The sequence below is a fragment of the Grampus griseus genome (genome assembly GCF_964374135.1).
Source record: "Grampus griseus genome assembly, chromosome: 10".
Classification (NCBI taxonomy): Eukaryota; Metazoa; Chordata; class Mammalia; order Artiodactyla; family Delphinidae; genus Grampus; species Grampus griseus.
In genome coordinates this window covers 1407491-1422625 of record NC_139004.1, presented here as the reverse complement: position 1 = coordinate 1422625, position 15135 = coordinate 1407491, and the positions used below count along the sequence as shown (strand labels likewise).

The following is a 15135-nucleotide window of genomic DNA, read 5'->3' as shown; positions in this document are numbered from 1 at the left end:
ATCTGAGATCTCTGTATTTCAGAAATAACTTTGGTGGTAAACACCAGTTTTGATATGTATAGGTGTATATGTGAACTTGGTTTTTATTAAACGAAGTTTATTAAGTTTACAGAGTAGTTGAACTTTATAATTAACAACTTGAAAAACTGGAGACCATGAAGTTGAATTAATTCTAAGCTTAATGTAAGTATTATTCTCTCTACTTTTAAATTACGTAATGGATACGTAAACCCAAATTGCAATTTAATGTTTCCTAGATTTTACTGTTTGCCTCCCGAAATGTCAACCAAGTTTGTGATGTTCCTGTCTTAAAATATTTTCATGTTTACAAAATTTTCTTCGGTTTAGTTCTTTTGGAAAATAATGTGGTTTTAGCTCTTTGGCTAAAGTATCTAACCAACAGAATTATTAATTGTGGGTGTGTTGTATCCTTTGCAGAAGTCAGTTTCTCATGTATGCCATGTAAAGTGACGATGACATTTCTTTCTATTTGAAAGAAAGTCTTATGTGCTTATAATTTCCCCCCTGCACTTGGAATATTTGAGTCATGCCAAGGATTAGTTTTTGTTCGAAATAGACAGAAAACGATTGAGTTAAAATATGGAAGTGTATTCAGCTGCAAATGAAACTACCCAGCCTTAGAAGGAACGCTTCTAAAATGAGAGAAGGACTAAAACTGCCACCAGCAGCATGGGGACGTGGGCAGCCGGTGACATAAGCTGGTATTAGCACTGGCAGCACAAAGAAGGGAGTGAGACCAGGTCCTGAACAATGTCTCTAATGTATCAGACACAAATAGTCTTTTCTTCAGCATCGGGCAGGTATGTGTTCTGGTTCCAATGACTTTTTTCCCTCACACTTGTCATGGTTAAGTCAAAGATAAAAATTAAAAAGAAAAACCCTCCCTTCATTTGAGTTTCCGTCGTGCCTTAAATCTCGTAGGACGTAAGTCTTGGCCCTAACCTATGCTATTTAGCTTTCTTAGCTTTTCCACGCAGCTGCATAAAAGCAATGGCTCCCTGATTCTCTTGTGGACCCAGATACGTATTTATTTAAAGAATCGGTGCCAGATGCAAAGCTCGGAGGGCACTGGGCAGGGCTGGAGGCATCAGAGCCCTCTCCTCGTGCTCTGGGTTGAAGAGCGGTCCAGGCTGTGTGACCGATACGGCCTCGCCTGGTCTGTCTTCGGTTTCAAATTGAAGAGATATTTTTGTCAGCAGTAGGACCGTGAGTGTGTGTGTGTTTGGAAAAGGAGACATTTGGGTATCTACAACTAAGCACTCACTGTGAAGTCACGTCATTATCTAATTACTTTCGTCGGGATTGGCAGTAGAAACACTGGAGAGGGATGGAGGGAGCTGCCAGTGGGCGGGGGCGGGGTGGGGGGAGAGTGAGCCGCAGAACTCCTGCTTATTTAAAATAAGGTCTTTAAATGACAGTTATATGATTTTTCACGAAGCTAAACATTAGCAGAATAACGTTGCTTACGAATCCTCACTGCATATTTATAACTTATTCTTATCCTTCCACACGATAAAAATGCAGGTCCATGGAATTGTACGGCGATCCAGTTCATTCAATACTGGTCGAATTGAACATCTGTATAAGAACCCCCAGGCTCATATTGAAGGAAGTAAGTCATTTTCTTTCTCTAAACTCTCTTTCTGTGTAACTTCCTATATTATGATGAGGTATTTTCAAATGTCATTTTTCTCAAAGCCCATCAAATTGCAGTTATTTACCCATGAGTTACCTGCATTGAATGCTATCTGCACGCTTTGAAAACCCTTCACTGCCTGCTGCCCTGGGCCATGGTGTCACCGCGGTTAGGCCGTCACGAGGGTACCATCAGGTGAGGCTGCTCGAGAGGCCAGAGCAGACAAGCCTTTGATCACCCGTCTCCAGGTGTCCCTGTGCCCTCGAGTCAGATCAGCTCCACACTCAGAGCCCTCCTCTGCTCTTCACGTTTGGTCTCATTTAATCAAGTCAAGCAGTCTTTGTACATTTATTTAATTTTAGAAATAATTGGTGAAGACAGGTCCAAAAGCAGATGGCAGTCAAAAATATATTTAAATTGCTTTACAGGCGGTTGTCAGTATTTGCAGTCGTTTGTTATTTTTGGTAACACAATTGCAGGGAGTATATCACACAGTTGCCGTGCTTTCTCATTTGACCTTGACAGCAGTTCCTGAGGTTGTGAATGAGACCATTTTACAGATGGAAGCAGAGAGAGGGTGTGACTTTATCAAGCTTCCATAACACGCGAAAGACAGAGCTGGGACGAGGACACAGGGTGTTTCCCGCCAGCGGGGATGATCCAGGTGGCTTGTATTCACCTCAGGGCCCTGAACATTGGAAGGTTTGGGCTAGTTGTGCAGGTAGTGATGTCATCAGGAAGATGACCTACTAGTACACTTTCCACCTTAATATTTAGGTCAGTCAGTGAATCCGCCGTGAAAATTATCATCGTTTTGTGCAAAGTGTAGAATGGTACTGCCATTGGACCTAGATGTAGGTCAGTATTATGTAAAATTAATGAAAGTATCCAGTTAGCAGGATGCCCATCTGCCTGTGTCACCTTCTTACACTAGTGAAGTCAGCGTGAGGATCTGCTTAGATCTGGGGTCAGAACAAGCTAGCTGTCCTTTAATCAGTCATGTATACGTCAGGCACGTCATGGATGGTTTAAGGACTGATGTTTACGAAGGACTGAAAAATCGCTACATACAAGTATCTGAGTAGAGCTGTCTTCACTGCTGTCAACGTGTTAACATGTTTCGTTCGAGGGTATACGCATTATTTCCAGATTTTCTTTGTCTGAATCTCACGTGACATGTCTTACAGCCACCGGGGCGCCGTAAGATACGCTGATTGTGTAACATCTGTCATGATATTATGTTTTTTTAAAAAGCTCATCTGAGTTTTTACAAATCCTTTATAGACATAGCAACAAATGGGAATCTCTTTCTACTATTTAGTTTCTTTACATATGACAGTTACAGACTGCTACTCCAGAACCAATCTGGTTTTCAGACTTTCAGGATATACATTTCAGTGTTGCTGTGTTAAAAAATTGGGCCTACGTTGTTTCCTTCTATCTAATGGTATGTGTTTCAATCCTAAAGACATGAAACTGCACTATGGTGACCTCACCGACAGTACCTGCCTCGTGAAGATCATCAATGAAGTGAAGCCGACCGAGATCTACAACCTCGGGGCCCAGAGCCACGTCAAGGTGAGCCGTTTTCCTTATCGTGGTTCCTCTGGCTGTGTTCCTGAGTTCTGTATTTTACCCTTGTCCGTTGCTTCTTCACACAGTACGGCAGCCACTAATCCTGGTCCTCGAGTTTGATTCTTGGTATTAGTTTGGGTATTAATGAGTCCTTATAGAAATGCTAATACATTTTTTTTAAGTGTATTTTCTGTTATTGAACAATGTAGTAAAATCTTACTGCCGACATTAGGGTAAAAGTATTTATTTGTTTGGGGTTGATCTTACAGTCACGAACCTCACTTGGATGTATTTTCTGCCATTTCAACTCACATTGTGAATGAAGTGTTTTGTTCAAATGTTGGAAAATTAAGTCAATGAAACTTCTATTTTAGTATTAATTTTTGGTAGTGATGAGAAAATAGTATTTTTGCGTGCCAACATGTCAAAATTAATGGAATTAACGTTTTCTTGTGAGCAGTAAAAGTTATTGGAAGAAAGACTCTTCTTAGCCTCTTGCCTCAGTGTGACCCAGCTCATGTTGATTTCTCTCCCTTTATTCAGACAGATTCTCCGGGGGTCCATCTACCTCTCCTTGGTTTTTCTTTCTAGAACAAATCGCAGTAAACCTGAGAAGCCAATCCCCAGGGTTCTGGCAATCTGCTTAATTCAAGTTTTTGTTGCTGTATTATAGTGCTAACTTAGTGAGTGAACTGAAGCCAGGGATGATATGAGTTCTGTTTAGATACTTACTCAATCAGGATAGTTAGTAGAGCATAGAAATAAAAGCAAATGACTCTAAGTTAAAACAGCCCCTGCCCCCTGCCACCAAAAAACAAGGAACAGAAAATCTAGCAGCATTTTTTGCTGTTTAATGAGTGAATTCAGCACTCTTACTGCAGAAAGTATTTGAGGTGATTGGCTATTTCTCCACATCTCCAACTTTGGGTGGAATGGAAGCGATATGCCTGTTTTATATCTCTGCTAGTTTAAGGGAGAAATTATAAACTAGATCAAACGAAACCAAAGGTAGAACATAGTAAGAGAAGCAAGTGGAAAGCTCAGTCTTGTAGTTGATACCAAATTTAAAATTTGAGCGTGAACCCTCACAGTACATTTTTCTCTAAGATGGTAACTTTGGAGGATGGCGACAGATCAGCCAATACTGATACTTCTTATCTGTCTCTGCTGTCTTGGAAGGTAATTTTTTCCTTTCTTAATCTCCGAAGATTCTGTTCTGTATCCAGGCTTAAGCTTTGGGCTGTGGAAGGTGTCAGGGGCTTTAGGTTAGAAAAATAGGGCTATTTTTCGAAGTGATTCTAGATGTATTTTCCGTCTGAAAGGGTATTTCCTGCGTGCCGTGCCTTGAGCAGCCGTCCCCCCTTTCACGTAGAGAAGCAGTAACTGTCACTCCAGGCGTGGAGACTTTATCCTGGGCTGAGGCAGTTAGTCATCTTCCACGTTTTAATTTATCTAACTGCTTCTTGGTATCTCCAGGCAAAATAGAATGCTTTGGAATGAGTGCTCTGTTACTCAGTTTCCTTTAGATTAAGATGTTTCCTTTGTGACGGTAGACAGGTTATCGCCTCTAGAAGTCCTACGCCGGCATAGTGGGAAGATGCAGGAAGTTTTATAAAGATTTATGTATAGAAGGCCTTGCCCTGACGTGTTAGTATTAAGTGAGTCAGTCTTCTCCTTTTTCCAAATCGTTCTGTGGTTCAAAAAGTCTGATATGCTTTCCGTACATGAAGTGGTGCTGACTGTGTCTGGTTATTACCCTAGGGTGGTGAGTACAGAATGCACAGGAGGTTGGGCCGATTCCTTCTGAGTGGCTCTGTATGTGAAGTTTACCTGGTTTTATTGTGTTATGCCAGCTTTGCCTAAAGGCCTGTTAATTGGCAGAAATGGTGCTTAATCGAAGATGAATTTTGGCTCATAAGATAATTTATCCCTTCAACGATATTTGCGTGCATGGTGGAGTGGAGGACCCAGGGATGCGTGAAACCCACCTCTGTCGTGGAGGGACTCCTTTCCCACGGGTGACAGAGGCTGGCGCTGATGTCTTTGGGTTTTTAGAGATGGGGTGAGAGAACTTCACTCCCACGAGATCGTGCATGGTGTCAGGGAGTAGGTTTGGGGTGGAAGCTTACAGACGTCGTTAGTGGGAACGGGTAGTTGAAATTGAGGTGACAATACAAGGCTGAGAGTCAGAAGAGAGAAGACTTGGGATGTGTTTGCAACATGATGAGCGTCCTAGGTTGCTTAGGTCTTGCCTAGGTCCTAAGCAAGAAGTCTGGTGGGAGAAATGGGAGGTGGGCAGCTAGGGAGGTGGGCTGTGTTTGGGCAGTCTCTACGTGTTTCTTTTTTAATTAGCCATTTTTTTAAGTGAAGTAGTTAATTTACAATGTTGTGTTAGTTTCAGGTGTATAGCAAAGTGATTCAATTGTATATATATTCTTTTTCAGATTCTTTTCCATTATAGGTTACTGTAAGACATATGGTTCCCTGTGCTATACAGCAGTTTCTTCCTGTTTGTCTATTTTATATATAGTAGTGTGTGTATGTTAATCCCTAACTCCTAATTTATCTTTCCCCCTGCCGCCCTGCTATCCCCTTTCGTAGCCATACATTTGTTTTCTGTGTCTGTGGGTCTATTTTTTTGTAAATAAGTTTATTTGTATCATTTTTTTAGATTCCACGTGTAAGTGATATCATATGATATTTGTCTTTGGCCATCTTCACTTAATATGGTAATCTCTAGGACCATCCATGTTGCTGCAGATGGCGTTATTTCTCTCTTTTATGGCTAAGTGATATTCCATTGTATATATGTACCACATCTTCGTTATCCGTTCATCTGTCGATGGACACTTAGGTTGATTCCATGTCTTGACTATTGCAAATAGTGCTGCAGCGAACATCGGGGTTGCATGTGTCTTTTCAAATTAGAGTTTTTGTCTTTTCCGGTTATATGTCCAGGAGTGGGATTGCTGGATCATGTGATAACCCTCTTTTTAGTTTTTTAAGGAACCTCCATACTGTTCTGCATAGTGGCTGCACCAGTTTACATTCCCATGACAGTGAAGGAGGGTTCCTTTTTCTCCACACCCTCTCCAGCGTTTATTATTTGTAGACTTTTTGATGATGGCCATTCGGACGGGTGTTTGCATCTCTAATATTTAGTGATGTTTAGCATCTTTTGCTCAATGAGATTCTTCCAGCTCTGTTCTTGTTTCTCAAGATTGCTGTGGCTATTCGGGGTCTTTTGTGTTTCCATACAAATTAAAAAAATTTTTTTTCAGTTCTTTGAAAAATGCCATTGGTAACTTGATAGGGACTGCACTGAATGTGTAGGTTGCCTTGGGTAGGAGAGCCGTTGGACAATGTTGTTCCTCCAATCCAAGAGCGTGGTTTACCTCTCCATCTGTTTGTGTCGCCTCCGGTTTCCTTCACCACTGTCATGTAGTTTTCAGAGTGCAGGTCTTCTGCCTCCTTAGGTAGGTTCATTCCTAGGTATTTTTTGGGTGTGATAGTAAATGGGATTGTTCCCTTAATTTCTCTTTCTGATCTTTCATTGTCCGTGTGCGGAAAGGCAACAGATTTCTGTGTAGTAATTTTGTATCCAGCAACTTCACTGAATTCATTGACAAGCTCTGGTAGTTTTCTGGTGGCATCTTTAGGATTTTCTAGGTATAGCATCATGACGTTGGCAGACAGTGATTGTTTTACTTGTTCATTTCCAATTCGGATTCCTTTTATTTCTTTTCCTTCTTTGATTGCTGTGGCTTATGGGACTTATGTTGAATGAAAGTGGTGAGGGTGGGCATCCTGGTCTTGTTTTTGAACAGGAGACAAACAGATTCAGAGGTGAGTCTACAGGTGGGGCTTCAGAAGAGTAAGAAGTTGTTGGGTGAAGGTGGTGGCAGTCGAAGTGGGCGTGAGGAGGATGGAACAGGAGGCCTGTAGGGCTGACCCTCTGCCGACAAGATACGGGGCTGGGGAGGAAGGGAAGCGCTGCTCCAGGGCACTGGGGCCAGATGACTGATGGTCCCGGTGCTAGAAGCAGGTGTCCGAGGAGGGACTGCTGAGTTGGGGGTGTGTGTGAGAGGCTCCCTCTTGGACTCGTCCTACCAGCGGTACTGGAAGGACATTCAGGTAATGCAGGTCAAAGGCAATTGAAGGTATGCTGTGAGGTTTGAGAGAGATTTGGAGTTCAGTCCTGGGAGTTCTTGAGAGGCCGAAGCCAAGGCAGCAGATGAAAACAGAGGAGTGGATGAAGCTGGAGCCTTGGGGCCTGGGAGCCTTTGCGAGGGGCGTCATGGGTGACAGGGAGGTGGGGTCAAAGAGGCAGGAGGGTGGAATTGTGTGAGGGAGCCTAGAGACCAGGCGGTTCAGGCAGGAGGTGTGTCTGCCGCGCTAGGGCTTCAGAGGCGTGCGCAGGAGTGACGAGCAGGCGGGCGTCGTGGCCTCTGTGGTTAGGGTGGGGGTGGTTTGGGGCTTTTAGGGAGAGCACTTTAGCGATGCGGTGGAGGAATTATCCGGAAGGCGAGGGGCGTAGAAGTCAAGGGTTATGGAGGGTTGTAAATTGAGTGGATTCTTTCCTGGGAAAGTCCTGCCTTGCCCAGCAGCCTGTCTGATTCGTGAGGTCTTCCTTTCCCAGGATGTGTCCAGGAGATGCTGACCCTGGTGTGGGGGCTTCAGTTTGAGAACCGCTGTGCTAATGTTTCTGGTTTCTTGTTTATCTGTGTGTAATATGCGCCTTAAATGCATTCTTCCTTCAATGCATCAGCTTTTGAATTTGGTATAAATTCCTTGCCAGCTAATGACTATGTGAGCTTGTAAAGCTGAGAGTGGAAAGAATCTAAGAAGAATCTGATACATGTTTATACCAGAATTCTCCACATTCAGAACTCTTTTTCCGAGCAGCGTGTAGTCAGTGAGAACGCATACTTCCCCGGGTACTCCTAGTGCTCTTGAGGAGCAGCGTGAGTGCAAGCCACCGTCAGAGTGTCTTTGGAAAGCCCGTGTCCCATGCCCCTCTTCCTGTGCGGCCTGATGTCAGATGGGTTCTTAGCGGTGGAAAGAGTGGGTGTGGGGAGGGGCTGGCTGGGAAGGACAGCTGGTGACAGCAGACTGCGGCTGGCTCGGGGGGCGTAGCTGTGCCCCTGCCCACCTCTCCACAGCTCTGTGTGTTGGCCTTCAGCTGCCTACCTGTTCTCCCAGCAGCTTGTGAGGGGGTTAGGATGGAAAACACGTATTTTGTTCCTTATAATTAATTTCTCTGTATTAATCAGCTTTGTAGCATTTATTGTATTCATAGACAGTACTTTTTAAACAAAAGTTCTTTCTGACAGTGGATGTTTTGTAAGAAGTTAATTAAAATATGTTTCTTCTTATTTGGTTTGGAGCTCTTTTGAAAGAAAGCTCTAATATTAGCACACGTTGCATTTCATTTTGAATCCGTGACTTCTAGACCGGGCATTGTTTGTGTTGGCCTCTCTTTGTGCAGAATAGAGCCTTCTATCACTCTCACTTCCAGTTAATTTGATGTGGGCTATGGTATGCTAAAAGTAAGGAAAATAAAATAATAGGAAGTTGGTCTGGTTTCCTGTAGGAAACCAATGAAGATGAAATTGGTTCTTGGAATAAACCCACAGCAGTCTGGGAAATACTGACTGAAGACATTTTTCTGAATCATAAACAGAAAAATTATGACTCATGAAGTGTAGGTCATTGAGAGGCTGATTTGATCTTATGTAGGAGAAAGTGAGAGACGACTGAAATGTACTAGTTATTAAAAGTAGTTAAACCTAGCGTGGTGACATCACCCAAGTAGGAACAAATTATCCAGTATACATAGTCCTGCCCATTTTGATGAGGAAATGTTTTAGGAGCCTGCTTTATTGTTCTTTTAAAATTTTTACTGTGTAAATAATATTTTTCATTAATTTCTGTCTGAAATTTCTTATCTGTTCAGCATTCATTACTGTCATGACTTTGGAGTTTTCCACCATTCCTCACAGCTTCTTTGATAATCATACGTCATTCTTGAAGTCATGCTGTTGGACAAGATCTGTCTACAGGAAATCTAGCCCAGTATGACCCTTTGGTCTCACAATGTCATGTTGGAATTGCCTTGATTATTTTTTAAAAATGAAAATGATGCAATCATGAAATGTTAGAGCTAAAAGGAACCTTAGAAATAATTTAATATGATTCTCATTTTATAAGTGAAGCCACCTGCTGCTCTGAGTCACATGTCGGGCGGCCGGCCGATCCAGGATCAAAACTCAGACCCGCGTATTCGGCAGCTTGTTCTAAGGACCATCGAAGAAAATGATGGTCTCCATTGGCAATAATTCTCATGTAAAATAGTCCTCACCTTAAGAACTTTCCCCACATACCTAAGTTTCTCCTGAAGCTTTTTTCTTTTCCTTGTGTCTTTTGTGGAGACAGAAAGTCATTTGCTCTTCTTTTTTTAGTTTTGAGAACGATTTTCAAATCCCTTCTCAGTGTTCAAGACCGTTATTAAGTCTTTCTTTGACTTTCTGTCATTGAAACTGAATAACTCCCTCCGTGTCGTTTGTTTTCTAACGCTTGAATTATCTTCATTATCTCCTTTTCGACTCTCTGTGGGTCATTTGTTTGATTTTGTCTCACGACAGCCAGGAGGCCTACGTGCCCAGAAGGTACCTGGGGCAGGCGGCGTGCGGGGCAGGATTTCCTTGTCCAGCTGTGCGGGACCGGCTAGCGGATCTGAGTATTGGGAGCAGAGGGGCCGAGTCTAATTGTCTTCCTGGTGGGGCTTCCAGCCCAGGAGGCAGGGCAGGAAGCGGAGCTGATTGTGAGCCAAGTGGCTGGCGGGGTGGCCAGGCAGCGCCTCAGCATCCGGGAGTCAGAGAAGCCAGTGCAGGGGGTGAAGCTGGGGGAGAAACGGGCCCCGGGGAGGGGACCGTGCAGTGTAATCTCCTGAGACAGAAGTGCCCTCTCCAGTGGCCTTTTCCTGGCTGCTCCTAGCCCCCCCGCCATTTGTCTCCTATTTATGGGGAGGAAGCCCACACCTCCTGGGGCTGCTCTAACCAGGGGGTGACGGGGTACACTGGGACGACTGCGTTACGGGGCAGGGCAGGTGCCTGGGGGGACGTGTACTTCGTGCCTGACTCACCCAGTTCTGGAACAGAACAGGAGCACCAGTGTAGCCTTTGCTGTGCAGGTGCAGGAGGGTCGGGACCCACAGACAGCATGGAGGGCTGTTCTCCTGGGCCTTGCTCCCCCACGTATTTATTTCGGAGCCTGGCCAGCCAGCAGGGAGTGTGAGAAGAGCAGGGCAGTGAGGAGGGGCCAGGGGCATGGTTCTCGCCGTCGGGGAGGGGCTGTCAGGGCGACCTCAGGCTGGGCCAGGCCCAGCCCTTCCCGCCTGGTTGCACCGGAGCCCGTCGTGCCCCCTGCACTCTATGCGGCTGCTCACGTGTGCAAAGTGCTGTGTGCAAGAGCTTCAGAGCAGAAGCCTGTGTCCTGGGGCCAGAGGGAAGGAGGTGTCCGTGGGCACTGGAGCACAGGCAGGACCTCCCACGTCAGGATGCCCAGGACGCAGACCCAGGCCCAGCCCAGAGCCCAGGCCCCGCGCTGCTGGCTTCAGCTCGCGTCACCTGCAGGCCCCATTCGTCACCTGTGAAACGGGTGGGCACCTCGTCTTGCGGGTCCCAAGACATGCTTCCCTGTGGGCCTCTGCCCTTGCTTCCATGGTGCTGCTCTGTCCTTGATATTCATGATCTTGGTCTCTAACTGCTCCCTGCCTGTGCTCAGGTGTCAGCTCCTCAGTAAGGCCCTCCTACCGTCCTGTGCGCAGCAGTCACCCCCCTGGGAAGGGGGCCAGTCCAGCCCAAGGGCGGCAGTGCCGCCGGGGGTCAGGGGCGCACGTGGGCTGCTCTACCCTCTGATCCAGGTGCTCTCTGCTCCTCGCAGAGGCTGACGTGAGGCCAAGGTGGCAGCGAGTGGCTGCAGGGCACCGTTGCTGCTGCCCGTGGGGGGCCTGCCCTTTGCCACACTGCTGCTGGGAACTCTGTGCAAGAATGTCTTCCTCATTCAGATGTCCGTAGTTCCTGCCGCTGAAATGTTCACTTGTTATGGCATATTAGGAAGAGAAAAACGATGTTTCAGACCCTTGTTTTTTACTAAATGGGCCACAGAATTCTGAGGTGGAAGAGGTTGATGAGCCTGCCCAGCCCCTGTTTCACAGAGTGCCGCCCGGAACCTGCATTTGGTGATGGGGGAGGCCAGACGGGACCTTGTCAGACAGTGCCTTGTACCTGTCAGAGGGCTGGTCTGAGAAGACCAGGGCAGAGCGGGGCAGGCAGCACAGGACCCTGGTGGGCCCAGGCTCACCTCTCTTGTCACTCCCGCCACTGACCACAGTGCAGGAGGTCTGAGTTAAGAGCTTTGTGTTTTCTTTCTGGAGGGACCCGGTTAGGACGAACCCAAAGGACCAGTGTTTGCATAGCTGGAAGGCCCCCAAATCCAGCCCCGCAGGGTGTGATGGTAGCCTGTCAGCGATGCTAAAACGAAACCCAGAGGACTGACTCCTCAGGGATAACCACAGCCTTTTCGGTCACGGTAGTTCAATTCGATGCGTGGCTCTTATATTGAGCGCTGTGCCACTGTGTGCGTTTCCCTAAAGGCTACGGGAGGCCAACGACACTTGCTCCTATGGGATCGGAAGAACCAATAGCTTGATAACTAGAAAAAGTCATTTGTTCTTATTAGTATACTAAATCAAACAAACAAAAAATTGCCAAATCAGTTTACTGTCAATTAACCTATTTTCTAAGATTGAAAAATAAATGCTTCTGCTTTAATACTGCAAATACATTTTTGTCCACATTTTAGCATACGCAAAATATAACTCCATGTTGGGTCTCTGAAGATAACTTATTTTGCTTGGTAGATGTGTAAATTGATACAGCCTTATGTATTTTATGAGGTCTAAAATTAATTTTTATATATTCGTATATAATTCTCACATGTGCTTAGAGCAACGTAAAATCACTCTAGTGTGTTACCAACTTGTTAACATTGAAGTTGTGAAGGTACCTCCCGGGCAGGAGGGCTTTACTTGGTAAAGAGCAGTGAGTGTGGCTGTTAGAACCCGAGGATGGTTGCGGTGTGTTTGCAGGTAGGCCTGGCGTCCACATGGACTACATGCAGGGTGTGTTTCTGGCAAAGTGATGAGCTCCTCGACAGGGGTGGAGGGTCAGGTGAGCAGAGCGGTGGCCTGGGCACCCCTGGGCTCCAGTGAAGTTGTGTTTTGCTGCCTTCGTTCTCCAGTCTTCATTCCTTTCTGATGGATCCTGTTGTCCGTCACCTGTGCGGCTCAGTCCCTGTGATATTTAATACATTTGCAAACCTCTTTGGTTTGTTACAAGGTGAAGCTGCAGCACACAGAAAAAGCCTTTTTCACTTTACGATTTAATTTTTGTGCTGGTGGTGCATGAACCCCACCAATGTGAATATGGCTGATGGGTTCCTGTGGTTCTTAGGAAGACACTGAGCGTCTTTATCTTCTATTCATGAGGGTCGAGCCGGACGGGCACACTGCGGGCGGGTCCCTGTGTGTCATCCGCTCAGATTCTCCTTGGAAGCCTGTTACAGATTTGAGCAGTTGAATTCAAATTTAAAGCCACTTAAAAGTCCTTCCTACTCCATTAAGAATTTATATGAGAGAGAACACTATGAAAGCTCTCCTCTCCTGTTCGAACAGATTGTTCTGTTTTATTAGCTCTAGGTGGTATTGTGATTTTAATAACAGCTAATAGTGTTTGGAATTTTTCTTATAATTAGTGGACCACACAAAGATATGTTTGTTGGGTTTGGTACTCTTAATTCGCTTACAATAGTGACTTGTTTACTAAATAAAATCCAAAGTATTATTTTAGCTTTGCACAATTAAACCAAAATTAATGCAAATAGCTAAATGTACATGTTTATCTTAACATTAATTTCTAGACGTATCTATAAACACAAATAGTAAACCGGTAGTAAGTCAGTGAAGGTACTATGAGTGAAACATTTTGTTTTGGACTTTTATTGATGAGTGGAGAACTGCTTTTGGATTCCTCATTAGATTAGAATACATAACTTGCATAAATTAAGATGTAGACATAAATAATACCTAGTTTAATACCATAGATAATGGATCTGTCCCCCTCCCCCCAAAAAGAAGAGTAGTAAAACTAAGAATTTAAACTTAACTGTTCCTTTAAAACCTCACATAGAGCTTGGTATCAAACAAGATTTCTACTTTATCCTTTTAGTACAAATGGAATTTATAGAATTCTCTTTGTTAAAGTTGGATCCTTGAAGTTGGTACATATAGTAAGATAAAGTGGAACCTTTTCTATTTCAAAGAAATTTAATGTGTAATATCTTTTTTATATATTTCTACTGTAAATCATTAATTGGATACCTTACCAGTGCCAGCAAATAGTAAATTGTATGAAGATTTATTTAATTTCGATTTCCAGTTTTGAAAAATGTCTAGCATCAAAGATTAGTAGGTTTCATTATGATAGCCTTCTAGTAATATTCACATGAAGTATATGTTGTTTAGGGATGTTAATTAAAAAATCATTCATGATGAATTTAAATTTGCTCTATTTATAAATAAGTATGCATAAAGGCTTGGTTTGGCTTGTTAAACTATGTTAAGTTTGTCATTAGAATCACTTGGACTGACAGTTCCTTAGAAAATGTTGAATTTTCATTGATGAGCTCAACTTGTATACAGTCATAGTGTCGATGATTAAAATAGGGAGTTTGCTGGGTGGCAAGCGTTGCACTGATAGCAGTCCTGAACTTTCTGTGTATGGCGGGTCGGTGGAGGGGAACACCCAGGGTGCACTCTGCATTTTGTTCGCTATATCAGGGTACAGCCTCTCCCGAGTCCTTTCCCCTCCCACCCCCGTACATCTCATTGGTGCCAGTTATTTTAACAGTAAAAAGTCTTTTAGAAATTAGTAGTGTTGACAAAATAAACCTTTAAGGAGTGTTCTCTAGGACTGTTGACACACCTGATTAGTCCAGATGGGAAATATCGATCTCTGCCTTTACCAAGTAGATTAATTATTAATTATTCTTCAGCGGTTTTAGCAGAGGAAAGAGGAAAGGTTTTCTGTGGTTTTGGTTTGTTTTGCTTAAGGTTCCCGTATGGCCCACCCCGGAGTGTTTTTCTTGTTTGTGTGCTTTTTTGACGCTGACATTTGTCCGCACGGTTCAGCGTAATCTGCACCACAGGGAAGGCTGAGGGCTCTAGGGTTCTGACACGTTTCTCTGTCTTCCCTAGAAAGGCAGCATTTGGGCATTTGACAGAGACTAGGTGATTATCAAACCACAGTATTTGAGTTTTTGGTAGTTTACATAATGTGAGTAGATTTTTTTTTAATCTGGTTTCTTTACATTTACTTTATATTAAATATTATGAAAGTGATCATTTGATCATATTTGGCAAGATATTTAGATTGCAGTTTTGCAAAATTATTTTTATTGTAATTATTTAAGTGACTTAAAACTTTAACTTCTTGTTGCCTCTTCTTTTTCAATCATAACTCCGTAGAAGTGGCCATATTCACTAAAATTTATCAACAGCAATGATGGACTGTTGGTTTTGGTTTATGTTAAATAACGCATCTTCAGTACTTTTCCGAAAGTTGCTTCACAGATAAATAAATAGAAATTCCTTCTAAGCTTCCAAGGAAGCTTTTTTGTGGGGAAGCAAATTACTCCTGAAGCTTCCCTTGTCATCAGAGACAGGATTCTTTTTGGAACGGGGGAGTTTCGGGGTGTGGGGGGGGGGGTGGAAGAGCGTTGTGCCCTTTTCTACGTATAGATGGCAGCAGAGCGTTACAGACGGCGGAAGTCAGCCTGGCAGT

At 44.1% G+C, this 15135-nt stretch overlaps 1 protein-coding gene across 1 annotated transcript in view; it reads left to right on the top strand.

Moving 5' to 3' along the window:
• GMDS (GDP-mannose 4,6-dehydratase) overlaps positions 1-15135 on the top strand; it is a 481487-nt gene that overhangs the window by 87092 nt on the left and 379260 nt on the right. The window contains exons 3-4 of the mRNA XM_082663621.1: positions 1546-1633; positions 3126-3235. Coding sequence (XP_082519747.1) covers positions 1546-1633; positions 3126-3235 — 198 coding nt within the window. The remainder of the gene's footprint in view (positions 1-1545; positions 1634-3125; positions 3236-15135) is intronic.